The sequence below is a fragment of the Chelonia mydas genome, chromosome 1 (genome assembly GCF_015237465.2).
Source record: "Chelonia mydas isolate rCheMyd1 chromosome 1, rCheMyd1.pri.v2, whole genome shotgun sequence".
NCBI classification, from domain to species: Eukaryota; Metazoa; Chordata; order Testudines; family Cheloniidae; genus Chelonia; species Chelonia mydas.
Window position 1 is genome coordinate 115,124,214 of NC_057849.1, and position 19,553 is coordinate 115,143,766.

General features: G+C 41.4%; 1 protein-coding gene across 6 annotated transcripts in view; it reads right to left on the reverse strand.

The window, feature by feature from the left end:
- LOC102937532 (interleukin-1 receptor type 1) overlaps nt 1-19,553 on the reverse strand; it is an 82,294-nt gene that overhangs the window by 27,653 nt on the left and 35,088 nt on the right. For all 6 annotated transcript variants that reach the window (XM_043536749.1, XM_027831092.3, XM_043536742.1 and 3 more), the window contains 3 exons: nt 10,570-10,653; nt 7,396-7,462; nt 4,114-4,345 (listed from right to left, as the gene is read on the reverse strand). In XM_043536749.1, coding sequence (XP_043392684.1) covers nt 4,114-4,345; nt 7,396-7,456 — 293 coding nt within the window. In that variant the 5' untranslated portion in view covers nt 7,457-7,462; nt 10,570-10,653. The remainder of the gene's footprint in view (nt 1-4,113; nt 4,346-7,395; nt 7,463-10,569; nt 10,654-19,553) is intronic.

Here is a 19,553-nt window from a genome sequence, read left to right on the forward strand (position 1 = left end):
CAAGATTTTCAAAAATGAGTAAAGTTGGGCTCCTAAATCCAGATTTAAAAAGGTATCCATTTCTGAAAATCTTGGCCAGAGTCTACAGCATTGCTGATCAGTGTTAAAGGTTTTGTGAAGTGACTGATCCCTTTCCCCAGCTCATCTACAGTCACTAAACAGTCTGAAAAATAATTCAAAGGAGAGAAACATGACCAAAGACAATTTTTACATTATCAGGCTAAAATTTCTTTTTTTATAGTTTACTTTTTAGTATTTCCATGAGTTTGAAAACAAAGTGAAATTGGAAGGAAAGAGGTTAAACTTGGTCATTGTGAAGGCTGGGTCATTTAAAGAGTAAAAATAAAAACTACTTCAACTCAAGTGGGTGGTTAGTAATCTCAGAGCTAAAAATCCTTAAATTTACAGTTCATGAACAGTGGACTGTTTAACTCTCAGCAGAAGAGAGAAACTGCTTTTGAATCCAGTTAAGTTACATGCTTAAAGTATGGATCTCAAGGTGAAGCAATTTTAAATTAGGGAGTCGTGAAGATACTGATACAGATATCACCAACTTGGGTGGAGCCCCAAGGGAGATGTAAGATGAGTACTGCAGATCACAAACCTGAACAAGTGGAAGATCAGTGTTGTTTGATGCTTGTTGGCTCTTAGTTTCTAGACTCTATGTTTGTCAGAGTTAAAGTTCTAGAGGATCTCTCAAAAGGAAGGGGTTGTAAGTTTTAAAAAAGTTATATCACTCTCCTTTTGTTTGCAAATTCAATGTGTTGAAAGTTGGATAGGTTTAAAACAGAGGCTTCAGAAATATGTCTGATGCCCAATAGGTGGGGCCCTACCAAATTCACAGCCATGGAAAACGTGTCACACAGACAGCTGGTCTCCCACTGTCAAAGCTGGTCTTTTATGTGCTTTTACCCTATACTATACAGATTTCATGGGGGAAACCAGCGTTCTCAGATTGGGGTCCTGATCCAAAAGGGAGTTTCAGGGGGGTCACAAGGTTATTTTAGGGGTGTCATGGTATTGCCACCCTCACTTCTGCACTGACTTCAGAGCTGGGCAGGCGGAGAGCAGCAGCTGTTGGCCGGGCGCCCAGCTCTGAAAGCAGTGCCCTGCCGGCAGCAGTGCAGAAGTAAGGGTAGCAATATCATACCATGCCACCCTTACTTCTTTGCTGCTGCCTTCAGAACTGGGCAGCCAGAGAATGGCGGCTGCTGACTGAGGGCCCAGCTCGGCAAGCAGCAGCGCAGAAGTCAGGGTGGCAATACCATACCATGTCATCCTTCCTTCTGCGCTGCTGCTGCTGCTGGCAGCGGTTCTGCCTTCAGAGATGGGCTCCTGGCCAGCAGCCCGCTGCTCTCCAGTTGCTCAGCTCTCAAGGCAGCGCCACCACGAGCAACTGCGCAGAAGTAACTGCAACCCCCCCATACAATAACCTTGCAACCCTCAACCCCACACACAACTCCTTTTTGGGTCAGGATCCTATGTTGGATCATATTAAAGAAGTTCTGTATTAAAATCACAAATGAGTTTGATTCCCCATAGTTTAAATTCCAGGGTATTACTAATTAAGAGCTCTCTTGGGTTTTGGTACTGTTTCTCTCCCTCTCTGTGTGAAACCTGCAAGCTGCTAATTGTGTTAGTACATTCTAAGACAGAGTCTGTTCTCAAAGCAATTCTTTGTAACAACTACTCACACACAGAGAGACTCAAAGCAATACTCTGTAACAACAGAAACAGCACCCAGAGACTCCCCGCCCTTTTGTTGTATTCATCTCGCTTTGTTAACAATTGTGATTAAAATAGAGATAGAGGATGAATGTGGATGGATGCTTGGTGTGGATAATAACTGAATGTTCAGGGAGGTGCCAGCCTAAGAATCCAGTGTCCATCAGCTGAAGAAGGCGTCAAGTGGAAATAACCAGAGGACCCTCAGAGGGCAGACTGGAATCCACCCAACAGTCTCAAGAATGGGAGAACCAAAGAACAAGATAACATCTGGCAGCACGGAGCTGTCAGGAATGTGCCATCTGCTGATTGATTCAGGAACAGCATGATGAAGCAATTCCCATAGACTGGCATAGGAAGAAATTCCTATAAAAATGGACTCCAGAAAGTGAGAACTTTGGGGTCTTATTCTGCAAACCAACTTCCAGGAGCATCAGATGAGCATCTGACAAAGCCCTGCTCCCTCCTCATGTCCAGGCCACCTGGCCAGTGGCTTGGCATGAGCAACTCTAAGGTTGGTAACTATGATAAAAGCCTTTCAGAACCTGTGTGTGTGTGAATAAATATGAGATTGAATGGAATGTTATAGCTATAACTAACTGCTTACTATGATAACAACCTTGCAGAATCTGTGTATGTGTGTGTGTGTGTGTGTGTAGGAATGAATGTGTGAATAAATATGAGATTGAATGGAATGTTATAGCTATAACTAACTGCTTACTATGATTCCTTCTGTATTCACAATAAATGTGGTATTTTGCCTTTTTCCCCTTAATAAGATCCTGCTGGTTTTTATTTTATTGGTATAACACCTACACTTACAACACTCTGAAATTTCAGATTCAAATAGCTGAAATCATGAAATTTATGATTTTTAAAATCCTATGACTGTGAAATTGACCAAAATCGACAGGGAATTTGGTAGGGCCCTACCAACAGGGAAAATACACTTTAAAAAAAAAATGTTCAAGATAAGGTTTGGGTTATATCACTGCTATGCAATCAGGACCCATCTATATATTTTTCTTCCCACAGAATGGGGAAAAATAAGAGGTGCCTAACAGACTCTTGCCAAAACTCAAAATTGAGTATTTAGAAACTGGGCAAGCCCGACTCCTAATTGAGTTAAAATTATGCTGGATTGCTTGACAGGATGTGTAAGCGTTGCACTCCCTCTCACCCCAATGCTTGCCAATTTTTGACAGGTTGCCACTTCAAAGGTTAATGGGATATATAGCCTAGGTCAGGGGCATAAATCAGAAGTTCAAGCTCTGAGCATGCTCAGTGCTATTTACCCCTGTAAGTAATGCCTCCAGACTATGTCATTCCATTCGCAATTCAAACCTGGTGACCCTAATTCACATCCCTGTGACACAGATGTTATATTACTGCAGTGCACTCTGGATTGGGCTACTTGAAAAGCTTATGTTGATGATAGCCAGTGTGCAATGAAAACATCAGGGTGAAAAGGAGAATTTCTGCCCACACAATGCTGTGCTTTTTGGAAAAAAATCCTGTTGGTGCAGAATGAATATTGGGCTTTATTTCGAATATATAAAATCCTAATGTAGGCAGAGCCCTGTGAACAAAACTGAGCTTCTGTCACCCTATGAAGTAAGGAGAAGTGGGATTTTTAAAGGAAGATGAAAAGAATTGCTTTACTTCCTTCTTTGCCTCTACAGTCCTGGCTCTCTCGTTTAGGATGAAAGATATTCCAATCATTATCATCGTCTATCTGGCCTCTTAAAAAAACCAAAAAGCCTAAACAGTATTTGGCAAAGCAGACTGCATAACATGGTGCCTTGATTTTCAGTAAGTTGTACTTCTTTTACTGTTAGTATTTTAATTCATACTTTAAAATCATGTTTAGCGAGACATGTAAAGCTATCACAGATAAGTATTATTTTTAAAACGTGACTGGGCTAAATTCACCTCATGCCCACATTTCTCAGTTTCCTGATTAACTGAATCGAACCAAGAAAGTAAAACCGTTTTCTTGTCTGTCAGAAACGGACTATAAAATTAAATATGAAGTGATCCATTAACTCCAATAAAGTTAAAAAGCATTCTTACAAATATACACTTCCAAAAAAAATTCCATTAGTTAATAGTTCTAAAGGACTTTGATGAAAAACCATTATACAAGCATAAAGTATAATTTTAAGCCAAGTTCTACTAGCATGGAAGAAACTCAGATATATCAGTATAAGTATCAAACACAGAGCTGAAAAGCTGTCTAACTGCTTCCATACAAATATGTAAAAGAAAAAAGTCTCTATACACTAGATTAACACCAAAAATACATTTTTGTACTTTGTGTGAGATCTTTTTTCCCTTTTGTAGAACAATTTTGCATCTAAAAACATTTCTAAAAATACAGGCCCTTACCTTTCGTTACATTCATAAAGTCCTGAATCTTCTAAAGTTGCAGGAATAAACCAAAGCAAGTTATCTCGCTGATGGATTCTGGAATGTGTCTCTGTAGTTATTGGTGTATCACTACCATTTCTATACCAAGTCAAATTGTAGTCAGAGTGAAGTGCTGGACTTTTAGCTATTTGACAACGGATAGCAATAGGCTCTCCTACAAGTACGAAATGACTAGACAGCTTGCTTTGTTCTTTAAAAAAAAAAAAATTAGAAATTATCAAAATTGTTTGCTTTTTTTGTTACTTTTTCCTTAATTTTACTGGCAGAGGTAACTTAAATTATTCAGTTACAAAGATACAAGACTGATGAATAACTATTTATATTATTGTTTGCATTTGTTTAGCACCTTCCATTTGAGGACTTCAAAACATTTACAAGCTTTAAGTCACACAGTACTCTTTAAATAGGTGGTCAAACAACAGATATATTTAACTCCAGTAGCCTCAATATAAAGAGTGATATATAAAGATATGTCAAATTCATTGACCTTCATGATCTTCAGGATATAATTTTCCTGTTCTTACTATTTAAAGACAAGCAGTGAATTTTATTACTCATACAAGATACTAGATTGGCAATATAGAAATTGTCACAAGTACAGTACAGTACAGGCAATGGCCATGCAAGTTTCCCCCACAGTGCTCTGGACAATGTGACTCAATTCTGACCTGGTGGGACAAATCCAGGCTGGAGAGGACATTTCAGTGCTGGTTTCTGGCGCTGGAGAACATGATAGGCAAGAAACTTGATGAAGATCTGAATCTGCAGCATGTAATATGACCAGGCGAGGTCAGTAGCAAGTCAACAATTCAGACCATGTAGTCTTTGGTTTTAGCATATATCCTGTGACCAATCCTGAAAGTTGCCATCTCTCCCCCACACTTCCAGATTTTAATTTAATTTGGCAAACGTTGCTTGAGCATTACACTAGATGACACGCCAAGCATAAGTAGGACTTCAATAATTATGACTGTGTAACAAGTTAAGACAAGACAAGAAGTCCTTAAACGAAAGGGCAGGGACTGCAAGCACTCAGCCCGCAATGGAAGACAAAACACAGATCTGCATACCCAATGCCAGAGATCTGCATACCTAACATTTTTAAGAGGTCAGTTTAACTACAGCCATATAAACAGAGCAGGTCAGTTGGCCACAGAACCGGTTTCGCATTTTTTCTTACTTTTGTAACACTGAGTGTCCAAAATACTTGATAAAAATTGAGCCTTACTGAAAAACTTCCATGATATACTGAATTGCTGTACAAATCCAGAGTTGAATTTTTAAAGAGGAAACCCACAGCCATATTTTACTGCATAGAACCTTAAAATTAAAATTTTCCACTTACCAGTTTAGTCCTCCTTTCTCCCCCCCCACGCTTCCATGCAGTTTGCCAAATAATTTAAAATATATTCGCTAGTTTTCTATGGAGTACAAATCAATTTGGATCTGTTCAAGATTGCTCTTGTTAAGAGGGGAGAAGAATGTTATTGCTCTATGCAATCCTAATTTCTATTAAGGGACTTAAATATAAAGAATTTTAAATCAGTACACATGTAAACTTGGAGTTACATACACAGTTTCAGGACCAGACTAACATTATGCCCTCTAAGGCTGCCAGCACTTTAAATGTTACAGTTTACATAGGATTGAAAAGATTTTATTATTATTATTTATCTATAGCTTTCCTGAAATACCTAGAGCAGGGGTGGTCAAAATGTGGCTCACGAGCCATATGCGGCTCTTTTACCATTAAAGTGTAGCTCACAGAGTGCCCCCTCCATGCACCCCCGACCCCATTCTCCACCTACAAGACTGGGGGGTGGGGACCTTGGGACCTCTGCCTTTCAGCAGAGTGGCGAGGCAGGGACTTCTGCCCAGCGGGGAGTGGGAGTCTTGGTACTTCTGTCCTTTGGGGCATACGTTCCAGGGTTTGGGGCTTCAGCCCCACTCCTGCTGAAGCCCCAACTCCCATCAGATACCTCCCGTGGCACTGACGCCCCGAGCCCCAGCAGGTGCGCCCTGGCTCGCGAACTTCTGAAGGTTGTCGAATGCGGCTCGGAGGGTCAGTAAGTTTGGCCACTCCTGGCCGAGAACCATAACACTAGTCATTAGGGGACCTTGTACGACATGTAACCACCTTAGCAATAAAGACACAAAAAGTAAGATCTGGTCACTGCATTATACTATCATGAATTTAGAATTTCATAGACAGAAGAAATAGTTAGAAAAGCCACTAACTTATATCCTCACTGCGAATTTTGCAAAAACAGTTTGTTTTTCAGGAATAGAAGTATACTTTTTTTTTTGCTTATTTTACTGAGATACTGTGCGTACTTGACTTCGCATATTAGCTCCTTCTGGAATTTGAGTGTTTTGGATAAATACATGTGAATTAATAAGAAGCGTGAGAATGTTATTGGAGGAGACTGTGAACTAAGTCATTTAATCTCTCAAAGAAAGATGAGCCTTGCTATTCACTAAACACAATAGTTCTACTTACTGGGACATTATAGATGCTATAACAGACAAAGAAAACTCTCTTCAGTAACATAGTTCATGCTCCACTCTGCTACAAAGAGATGCTAAACAGGATTTCTATCCTATGTCCTTACAGCTCCATGGCCAAGGAGAGACATTCTTCACTGTGACAGAAGTTAAGGAGAGCTGTGACTTCCAAGTGAATATAGAGATAGGATTACAAATTCAGTCTTCAACCCTGCAATCCTAAACCCAAAAAGCAAAACTCTACCTATGACTGGAGCCAGAAATTGCCCGCTAATAGATGCACAGCGATCACTGTCCAGGACATTCTGAGTAAGCTCAAAAGCACTATCACCTATATGGATGATATCTACCACCGGTGTGCTGAGATATTGCACACCTCAGGTGTGCAGATGCTAGATCATAAACAATGCTGTTATAAAAAGGCCATTTTAATTCTAGAACTAAGTACTTTTAAGAAAGATTAAGATAGCTATTTTTAAAAAAAAAGTTTCCCTCTATATTTGTACAGTTTACTTTTTGATACATTTACAAGTCTGTCTGCCCACGCATCATGCGGTCATCATCATCTTTGGTACAATGACACCCTAAAAAGGGCATCCAATCAATACACCCACACCTCTGCTATGGCAGAGTGCAAGACAGCCTTCTCTGCTGTGCTATTACTTAACTCATGTATATACTGAAAATAACTCATTTTAGAAATAATTCAATTATTAATAAACATGTTTGACTTACCAGCACTGAATGAAGAAATAAAAGGAATTATACAGCAAAGGAACCACAATGGAGATATCATGTTTTGCTACAGAGAAAACAAGATATTTCATTAACATGCTAGAAGTGTTCAAAGTGCACTGTAAATTTTATTCTGTACTATACCCACTATACTCACTGATCCTAGAACAAATGCAAAGGCACTAAGAAAAAGAGTATTCATCCCTTTGGGGAGGAGAAGCAAGTGTGCTGACCTAGCACCTTCCTCTGGAAGTTTTAAATCATAGCATTAACAGGTCCACACACGGGGTGGTTTACACGTTTTACCCATGTACCTATATCAGTAAGGGGTGTGATTCATCTGACAGTTATACTAGTGAAAACCAAGCATAGACACAGTTATACTGGTATAAAACGGTCTTATACAGTAACTCCCCACTTAATGTCCTCTCACTTAACGTTCTTTCGATCTTACGTTCCTGCTCAATTACAGAACATGCTCCATTTAAAGTTGTGCAATGCTTCGCTATAACATCGTTTGGCTGCCTGCTTTGTCCACAGCTGGCAGCCCCCCCCCAATGTCCCCCCCCACCACCTCTGCCCGCCAGCAGACCCCGCGGATCAACGCCTTCCCCCTCCTCCCCATGGCAATCAACTGGCTTGTGACGTTCAGGGGGCAGGAAGGAGGGGGGAGGAGTGAGGACTTGGCGCGCAGGCTCCCCCTCCCTCCCCTGCCTCCTGAACACCGCAAACCAGCTGATAGCCACGGGCAGGAGGCAGAGGAGGGAGGGGGAAGGCTGCACGCTGAGTCCTCCCTCCTGCCTCCTGAACATCACAAGCCAGCTGACTGCCACAGGCAGGAGGGAGGGGGGAGGAGCGAGGATGCAGTGCGCCTTCCCTCTCCCTCCCCTGCCTCCTGCCCGCCGCAATCAGCTGGCTTGCGGCGTTCAGGAGGCAGGGGAGGAAGGGAGAGCCTGCGCACCGTGTCCTCACTCCTCCTGCCTCCCTCCTGAATGCCACAAGCCAACTGATTGCCGCAGGCAGGAGGCAGGGAAGGGAGAGGGGAGGAGTGAGGATACAGCATGCGGAGTAAAGGGGGGGGGAAGAAGAGCCAGGTTAAGAGAGGGGGCTTGGAGGAAGGGGTGGAGTGGGCGGGCCGAGGGTTGAGCTTGCAGAGTAGGGAAAGCTGCTGTTGCTGCTGCGCACCGTGCTTCTCCTAGCCTACGGCACCTTCAGCCTCCTTGCCTGCCTCATTGTCTGCAGTGCCAGTGGGCCGTGGCAGGGGCACCTCCCAACTACACTACTGTACTGTATGGCAAAAAGATTTCCCTGGAACCTAACCCCCCTATTTACATTCATTCTTTTGGGGCAATTGGATTCACTTAACATCGTTTCACTTAAAGTCACATTTTTCAGGAACAGAACTACAACGTTAAGTGAGGAGTTACTGTACCAGGATAGCTTATTTCAGTTCCTTTTTATACGAGTATAACTGCTTCTACAGAGGAGCTTTTTTGGTCTTTTAACTACACCAGTGTAGTTCAAGTGGCAGAACTTTTAAGTGTGGACAAGTCTAGAATTTTCTGTTGGAGGAGGACTCCAGTGCAAATCTGAGATGAAGGAGCTTGTTGCGACATTTGTATCTCATTATTAAGTACTCAGGACTATATATTCAAGAGGTGGCAGACAAGTTATTTTAGGGACTAATCTTGTCTGTGTTTTGGTTGTGTAATTTGCATGTCTGGATTTCCAAAGGAAAGATAGGTAGACTTTCATTGTTCAGTGTTGCAGGTTTCTATTAACAACCTGGCATGTTCTACGCCTTTTTTGCATGTCAAGTCTCATCGGCAATCTTCAAAGGTTTCTGGCTATTGCCAGTCTTGTAATTAGTTATGCAATCCTTATATGGAAGCTGATTTTAAAATTACGTAATTTTGTTATACAATGTACGGGGGGATTTTACAGGGTAGATAACAAAAATAAAAAAGGAGCAAAGGATGCATATATGAAAAAGCAAAAAGCTCCAGACATACTTGGAATATATTAAACATGTCAGTTCAAACTTCAAACAGCTCATATATAAAGTTCTACAGTGCATTGGGAAGAATTAGCTGTTCTTATCATGCATGCTCCAGTTAAATGCTGGAGAAGATGAATACCACAGTTTGTGCATGCATTAGTGTGCATAACCAAGCTCAGCTAATAGAAGGAGCTTCCTCTGTAAGTTTCTCTGACAAAAAACAATGCTGACCAGCAGATCCCACAGCTCTGAAGGCCTGAATCTTCCTCTTTTCCCGCAACTCATAAGCCTGCTTTCTCTAGAATTACTCTCTTCACCCCAAAGCCCTCTTCCAACCCAGTGTCAAGCCCTTTCCCAACCCATCTGCTGTTAACCAGCTTCCAAGTGCCTTGCTACTTCCCATTATGACAACCTCCTCCCTTCCAAGTAATAAGGAAATATTGCATCATTTTAGCTAAATTAATCACATTTATTTTACTGTAACCTCCTCCCTAACCATTTTGTTTCTGTCAGAGGGAAACAAACAGCACTATGTGTTCTGCCAGTTTTCCACTTGCCTAGGTCACTGTAGAAGAAGCAGCAGAATTCATCCACCCCCAAGTTCACTCTCTGTTCAGTTAGGGAGGTTTTATGTTCATTTTTGGACTCCACAGTATTTTTTTTTTAAAGAAATGTTTGTAAAATCTTAATATGTAATCAAAACCAAACAGCCAACTGCTGGATCTGAGCTGAGCTTTTCTAGTGACAGTCATACAAATAAGTTTTGGGGGAAAAAATAAAAATTTCTGAGCAATGGGAGATAATGCATAGATTCTGAAGGTAGGACAAGAAAAAATTGGTCTAATCTGCAGCAATGGAGATTGAGGCTAGATATGAAGAAAAACTGTCTAACTAGAAGGACAATTAACCACTGGAATAGGCTTCCTAGAGAGGTTGTAGAATCCTCCCATCATTGGAGGTTTTTAAAAACAAGTTAAAACACCTGTCAGTGATAGTCTACCTGACCCTGCCGCAGTGCAGAGTGCTGGACTTGATGACCTCTCGAGATCCCTTCCAGCCCTGCATTTCTATGATTCTAGGATTCATTCAAGAGAACTTGAGGGCTCTATTACAGAATTTAACAACTTCCAAATGTGTCCTCCTTTCGGATTTGTTGCTTGAGAAAACATTCATACCTTAGTCTTTATTTAGCTCTCTAATATGTATTTTTCCTGACATATGCCAAGGGGTTGGTCACCATCCTTGAAATTTAGGTTTACCTGAAAAGAGAAACATAAATCTTACAAAAGTGTCAAATGCATCATGCAAACAAGAGCATAACAAATTTCCAAAGGCAAATTTCCAGGGTCATCCTAAGTAAGTCATCGAAGAAATATCTTCAGTACTATAGAGCAAGATACTTTTTCATTTACAGACCTGTGGATAAAACTGGACCAGGTGTTTATGTATAGACATCAAAGAACGCCATCTCTACCTCCACGTTCTTCATTTTTAAATATGACTACTGAGATACAATTTAGCAAAAAGGTGGCATTATACAAGTGTCAGAGTTAATGCCAACCAAAAGTAGGACGGGGAAGGGGAAAAAACAGCAGATAAGGAACCTGACTGTGAAAGCATACTGTCTGAGAAAGCCACCCCTCCCCACCCTGGAGGATGAAGAACTAGACAATCCAGTGGGATCTATACACAAAAACTGCACCAGGTTAACTTGACATATTTAAATCAAGACAGGATATCTTCCCGAAAGACATGCTATAGGTCAAGCAGAAATTAGGGGCTTGATGTAGAAGTTATTGGGCAAGATTCTTTGTCTTATGTTTTGCAGGAGGTCAAATGAGATCATAGTTGTTCCTTACGGTCTTAATCTATGAAAATAATTTAGCTCAGTTACCAAATTAAGCTAAATCAATATAAACCAGGAGCAAACTGATTTAAGTTTGTTCACATAGGGGCTTGCACAGGCTTAACAAAAATCAGTTTTAAAAAGGGATTTTATATATACTCATGCAGTTTGTGTGTTTAGGCAAGCCCTTAGCACTTTAAGCTTTCACACCTAGATACTTAGGTCAAAAGAAGCATCAAGAACAGTAAAAAAAAAAAAAAAAAAAAAAAATCCATGGATGGGGGCACGGGGGAGAGAGAGAAAGAATCTGAAATTCCAGTGGATCCATAAACTCTTGGAAAATTAGGTACACCAGCACCAAAGCTTCCCATTTTAAAAAAAAAAGTTTCCCAGGTACAAAGATACCTTAAATGTGAACTGATGCAGTTTTGTTTGCAATCAGACAGCAAAGTTACTACTAAGGAAGTATCTGTTTTCCCCCTTCACTTCAACAAATTGTTAATTTAAATACCAGACTTGTTGAAATATGATGGATAGATCCAGTCATAGTAGGATAAGCTGCATTTCTGATACAGTTAACAATGAAATACCGCAGAAATGTATTTTTACAGTGAAAACAGCTAATTCTGTTCGTGACTATAACAGATAGAGGAAAAGTAACTTTCTTGAAGTTCAAAGTGCTGCAGACGCTGCTGGGATCAGGAAGAGAAGCTTAGAAGGTTTAGAAGATCCAGGAAGGAGGAAGGAAATCCCTAGTTCCTGCAACTCCCACACTCCTGCAACAACTCACAGTGCCTAGAGATCTTAAATTCAATGAAATGACCCAATGTATGTAACTAAACAAGATTATATTCTGCTGTAATTATAAGAGCATAACACAAAACAAAATACAAAACGTACTAGAAATAGCATTCCACAAAAACAGCAAGGTTTAGATATGCCAATAACTCAATCTGACTGCACTAAAGGTCTTCCATCTAAACCTTGTTCTATGAGGTAGTTCAATAGCAACAATAAGTTTATTAATATTTGAGTTTATCACAGGAGCATATTGTGGTGTAAAATTTGGCCGCAGGCTCCAGCCCAAGTCTGAATGTCTACACTGCAATTAAATAGCCCCTTAGCCCGAGTCAGCAGGCACAGGCCAGCCAGGGGGTTTTAACTGCAGTGTAGACATACAGTTCAGCAAGGGCCCCCACTCTCAGGGTTCCAGCTCCCTAACCATTGCCTTTATTGGGTGGAGACGTGCATCTCTCCCCTTCCTGACCAGGTTATTTCCAGGCTGAAGAAAAGTTCCCTGGCTTCACTGTGTTATTTCCAGCAAAAGACAGGCGTGCTTGCTTTCTCTTCAGAAACTGTTAATAGTGCAATGCCACAGTTACAAGTTACGACACAGCACTTCCTAAGCAAGCATATTTATTCTTAGGGCATAAACACTACAAAGAAAACATATTAAAATCAATAAAAGAATCTGCACATATGCTAATAAGCTTCCCAGAAATCACCCCAACTGTCTTCGATATGAGCTCTGGCACACACCCCACAGAGAGGTCTCTTTTGTAGTCACAAGTTCAAAACAGCCTTAGCTGAGAACTAACACCCACATGAAAAGTTCAGTCCCTCCCTTCTATAGTTTGGAGGTCTTTGAACTGGAGTTTTCAGGAGCAGATAACCTGCAGACGATCAAGTTTCTCTTCCAATTAGCCAATAGAGATGATGCTTGTTTATGTTTATACAGAAATGTAAGTAGGCCCAAAAAAATCTATTTCTTAAAAGTAGGCTTGACAATAGTCAAGCAAGGCCTGGGAAAATAGGAGTAAAGTGAAGTGAGACAATTCGAAGGCAAGCTGAAAATAAATTAGGACATAACCAAACATGTAAACAAGTTTTAGTCCTCGCTGGTTTTTACAAGTGTTTTAAATAAAATGTTAGCATTTTCCAAAATATTATCTATATTGATAGTTATTTCTATGGCATTTATGGGAGGTTAATTAGGATGACATTTAGTGTTGAATAGCCAGTGAGAAAGCAGAAAATATTTAATTATGGTAGCGGAAATACAGATATGGTAAAAGGTGGATTTAGTGCTAATTAATTAAGGGGTGTTATTATATTTGATTATAAAAACAGAAATATGCTGATTTCAGATTAGGCGCACCCATCCACCGTCGAGATACCATTAGAGAAAAGATTATACCCATTCTCCTCATTTAGGGAGTAATCACCCCTAAATGCATCATTTCATCTTAAAATGGGAGTATCAATGCAGCGTATTGTTATATTGCAATGCCTGTTTATTTTATACATAAATCGGTTAAGCTAAGTTTTTTTAATTTGATCACTCACATTCCTCCAGTAAAATTGCAGTGAGTTTTTTTTTAAAGTTCGAGCCTCCAGGATGATTACAGAGATCACTTAGTTTGGTTTTATTCCTTATTTTTAAAATATTAATTGGGAACATATAAATCTAAGGTTACAGTTACTGCCAAAACCCAGGACTGTGAAGTTTATGACTGACTGATTTTGGGGTTTGTTGGGAAGTAGGAAAGTCAGGAAGGCTTTAAAGAGCAGTTCTTGCTTCTCACTTAACTTAGAATCCTTAAGTTTTGTAAAACAGCTGCAAGATTGTTTTGAAAGACTGTGGAATTGTTTTTGTCTCTTGTTAACAACTGCAGTTAAAATATTTTTCGCATTATACAAAAGAACTGATTTTTAAATATATGATTTGATTTTTGGTGGTATTAAAAGTTATAGAAGCCCAGTAGTGGCTCAAGGACATAGATCCGAGACCACCCAAGAACAGCCAGATACCGACAAGCAGTTAAGCTTGGGTCTTAAATCCCCCACAAATTTAAATAGGCTGTAGGGACTGGCCAGAGAGAGTTTTCCTCTGAGACTTCCAAGGCTGGTGACAGCACACTAGCCTTTGATTCTGGTGCCAAACAGGGGGGCAGGGTTGACCACGTTTCCTACCCCCTTCTTAATTCTGGCTCACAGAAAAGCCAAAGACCCCTAATAAGGTAATTTATCACTTACTTAAAAATCCAACCCACAAAGAGGCCGAAGACCTCCACAAGGGCATCTTATCTGGCTGCCAAAGAGGTGCTTAGAAAGTTGACTGTGTTTCTTCCTTCCGCTTACTTGTCCCAAGACTGAAGGGGGTGTGTAGGAAATGATCATGTCTCTACCCCCACCTGTATTGATTCCAGTCTAGAAAAAAGACTGGAGACTCTAAGAGGGGCATTTGAAAGATGATAGGTTACCAGCATTATGGTGCACAAATGGGTGCTCAGGAACTTGAGGCACTTTTTCCCTTCATCGGAAAAAAAAATTGATTCCAGTTCAGGGTGACTGAAGACCCTAAATTAGGTACTTGGTGGGGATTGAGCACCTACCCTTTGATTCCTAAAAAATCCAAAGGATCACTGGGAAACATCCACTAGTGATTGCGCACCTTCCCTCTACCTGCGTTGATTCCAGCCCAAAGAGAATCCAAAGAGTCGAATAAGGATATTGGGGAAACCGACTCAGGTTGCTGACATATGAACTTTAATGTGCCAGGAGTACATAATGCATAATCCTGTTTTAGAAGATGATTGGATATTTTTGGAAATGAAGGAAGATACTCAGTTTTTTAGTGAAGACTTGTCAGAGATTAAACCTGGCACTCTGATTTCCCAGGGACATAAGACAGAGGAGGAACCGGAACAGAAGTATAGTATAGTGTTGACCAGGTCCACAACTCAAAGACTCAGAAAGCAGCTCAAGGGAGGACAGTTTGGATTGTGATAAGACCTGTAATTTCGTTGCTGGAGCAACGGGGGGGGGGGGGGGGGGGGGGGGTTTCTGTTCCAGATTTTAGAACAGATTACCTTTTCCTTGATCCTGTGGGCGAAGTGTGAGCAGCACCAAATGTTCCATCCCTTCAAATTATGAGATTTTTTTTTTAAAAAAAACACGGCTGAACAAAGCATCCTGCAATCTACTACTGTTATGAAACAGCAAGAGCACTACTAGATAGGTGAAATGGGAGTGGATTTTGTAACCCTTTGTATGCAGAATCTGGTACAGCACAAGTGTCTCATTTTCAAACCCCCAGCCTATCTTCCCCAGATAGGGTATTAAACAGTAGTACCTCAAAAGTGGAAAGGGAAGATCCAGAGAGATCAAACGAGGGACATCGTCCTGTGGCAGTAGTGGATGTTAAAACATTGGATTTGGTAACTAAAAATGTTGGTCTGTTTAAAAAGGGCGATCTAATTGCCCTGCACACTAGGAGAACTGTGAATAATAGTCAAATGTTTCAATCGGATAATAGGTATTGATTTAAGGTTTTACAAATGTCAGGGGAGCCTTGTTTATGGTATGTTCTCCCACCACATTTTCAGTCAGGAGCTAAGGATTTTGCTGAAATGCTGGATAAATTGGAAGAGATTTTATATCCAGTACAGGCTGGGATGGCACAGTTAGTAAATATTAAAAGAAAGATGTCTCCTCGTGCCTATCATGAAAAGACAGCTGGAGCCTGGGATAGCACTAACATGCAAGGGGATTTTCCTGAATAAGTAGATTTATTAATTAATAATGTTTTGCCTGCTATTAAAAAGAAAGAAGATTCACATATGAACAGGTTTCAGAGTAACAGCCGTGTTAGTCTGTATTCGTAAAAAGAAAAGGAGTACTTGTGGCACCTTAGAGACTAACCAGTTTATTTGAGCATGAGCTTTCGTGAGCTACAGCTCACTTCATCGGATGCATAGCATATCGTGGAAACTGCAGAAGACATTATATACACACAGAGACCATGAAACAAAACTTCCTCCCACCCCACTCCCCCGCTGGAAACAGCTTATCTAAAGTGATCATCAAGTAGAGCCATTTCCGGGGGGGGGGAGGGGGGGGGGGAGGGTGAGAAAACCTGGATTTGTGCTGGAAATGGCTCTACTTGAGGATCACTTTAGATAAGCTGTTGCCAGCGAGGGAGTGGGGTGGGAGGAAGTTTTGTTTCATGGTCTCTGTGTGTATATAATGTCTTCTGCAGTTTCCACGATATGCTATGCATCCGATGAAGTGAGCTGTAGCTCACGAAAGCTCATGCTCAAATAAACTGGTTAGTCTCTAAGGTGCCACAAGTACTCCACATATGAACAAGGAATCAGCACTGACCCAAATGTTGGAGCTGATGACCAAAGCTGCTGAGATAGTCATTGAAGAGACTGTGCAGCCAACGAGGGGTAAAAACAGAAAGTTTCCTGTAGCTGCAGCAGGACGTGAATGGGTTGAAGCACCCAGCCATGCTCCTGCAACCAAGTCTTGACCAACAGAGTGGAGGTTTGAGACTTCTCAGACTAAAGAAAAGCTCCCAGTCAGCCCCAACATAGGCTCCTGCTAAGAAGCTTAGAGCACAGAAATTCTTATGAACCTAATCGGTCCTATGACCTGTTAAAACCCTAATCCTTCACTAAATCAAGATTCAAAAACTCCTAAGTCATTTTGGGGTCGGGGGGGGGGGGGGAGAGATCAGTGGAGCCTGTGGGCCCCTGCCCAATCTGATTCACTGAATCAATGAGATGAAACGGTGGCAGATATTCGCCGTACGAATGTTGCCTTTGTAGCCCAAGTGAAGGAACTGAAGTGGTTACACAAGCAACTGGATCCTAATGAGGAAGACTAATCAGAAACCCAGCAGCTTCCTCCTCTCTATTGGAATGGGATACCTGGTTTTCTGGACCAGTTAATCAGGCCTGTGGCACCAGAAACCAAGTAAGGTGAGGGGGAGAGGGAGAGTATACACATTCACAACTATGCCACCAGACTCCATCATGTCGTATAATGTCCTCCTTAGGTACAGACAGAGCAGGGAGACTAACTGTCAGCTCTCATAAGGGGGTCACAAGATAATGTTTATTGTTGATACAGATGCAAATATATCTGTATTAAATGATCCTCACTCAGCCATGTCACCACTGGCAGGAAGAGGAGTCATGTCTTTTGAAACCTTTATGAAACAGCCTACCACACCCACTGCTAGCCCACATAGGAGTTTTATGCAGGACGTGTGTTTTCTCTGGCAAAATTACCAAAACCACACAGCCTGTTGGGAGCAGATTTTCTGATGAAGCACAGGTTAATTTTAGATTTGACTAACAAGCTGATTTGTCAAACAATGGTAAAAGATTTGAGGAAAGAACCTCATGTGATTCCAGAATTACATGAGCCATGTCCCAAAGAGATATGCATAGCTGGAAAATTATGCAGTTATACTGTATTCAGACACTGTTTGGGTGTACAACTCCTTAACAGAATTTTTACTTTTCTGGCTTAGAAGTGGTTTTACCTCTACTGATGGCTCCATGATAAAATACCCTATTTTAGTATCTAATATGGTTGAGTTAGTCTTTTGTTTACATAAGCCCCCTTTGATTAAAAAGGTTAAGGCTCACAGTAAAACTGATCCATGAGCCATCCAAAAACAGAAACCAGACTGGCTGGCTAAGTAAGAAGCAGCAGGAAAAGATTTGTCAGTGTGTAATCAATTATAAACAGGAAAAGAGTACTTGTGGCACCTTAGAGACTAACCAATTTATTTGAGCATAAGCTTTCGTGAGCTACAGCTCACTTCATCGGATGCATTCAGTGGAAAATACAGTGGGAGATTTATATACATAGAGAACATGAAACAATGGGTGTTACCATACACACTGTAATGAGAGTGATCACTTGAGGTGAGCTATTACCAGCAGGAGAGCAAGGATGGGGGGGAACCTTTTGTAGTGATAATCAAGGTGAGCCATTTCCAGCAGTTCACAAGAACGTCTGAGGAACAGTGGGGTGGGGGTGGAGGGGTGGGAAATAAACAAGGGGAAATAGTTTACTTTGTGTAATGACCCATCCACTCCCAGTCTCCATTCAAGCCTAAGTTAATTGTATCCAGTTTGCAAATTAATTTCAATTCAGCAGTCTCTCGTTGGAGTCTGTTTTTGAAGTTTTTTTGTTGAAGAATTGCAACTTTTAGGTCTGTAATTGAGTGGCTAAAGAGATTGAAGTGTTCTCCAACTGGTTTTTGAATGTTATAATTCTTGACGTCTGATTTGTGTCCATTTATTCTTTTACGTAGAGACTGTCCAGTTTGACCAATGTACATGGCAGAGGGGCATTGCTGACACATGATGGCATATATCGCACTGGTAGATGTGTAGGTGAACGAGCCTCTGATAGTGTAGTTGATGTGGTTAGGCCCTATAATGGTGTCCCCTGAATAGATATGTGGACACATTTGGCAACGGGCCTAGACACACTCCTGGAACCCCGACCTGGGGTATTCTATCTGTTACGCAAGATCCATAAACCTGGAAATCCTGGACGCCCCATCATCTCAGGCATTGGCACCCTGACAGCAGGATTGTCTGGCTATGTAGACTCCCTCCTCAGGCCCTACGCTACCAGCACTCCCAGCTATCTTCGAGACACCACTGACTTCCTGAGGAAACTACAATCCAACGGTGATCTTCCTGAACACACCATCCTAGCCACTATGGATGTAGAAGCCCTCTACACCAACATTCCACACAAACATGGACAACACGCTGTCAGAAACAGTATCCCCGATAACGTCATGGCAAACCTGGTGGCTGAACTTTGTGACTTTGTCCTCACCCATAACTATTTCACATTTGGGGACAATGTATACCTTCAAATCAGCGGCACTGCAATGGGTACCCGCATGGCCCACAGTATGTCAACATTTTTATGGCTGACTTAGAACAACGCTTCCTCAGTTCTCGTCCCCTAATGCATCTACTCTACTTGCGCTACATTGATGACATCTTCATCATCTGGACCCATGGAAAAGAAGCCCTTGAGGAATTCCACCAGGATTTCAACAATTTCCATCCCACTATCAACCTCAGCCTGGACTAGTACACACAAGAGATCCACTTCCTGGACACTACAGTGCTAATAAGCGATGGGCACATAAACACCACTCTATACCGGAAACCTACTGATCGCTACTCCTACCTACATGCCTCCGGCTTTCATCCAGACCACATCACACGATCCATTGTCTACAGCCAAGCTCTACGATACAACCACATTTGCTCCAACCCCTCAGACAGAGACCAACACCAACAAGATCTCTATCAAGCATTCTTACAACTACAATACCCACCTGCTGAAGTGAAGAAACAGACTGGCAGAGCCAGAAGAGTACCCAGAAGTCACCTACTACAGGACAGGCCCAACAAAGAAAATAACAGAAGGTCACTAGCCATCACCTTCAGCCCCCAACTAAAACCTCTCAAACGCATCATC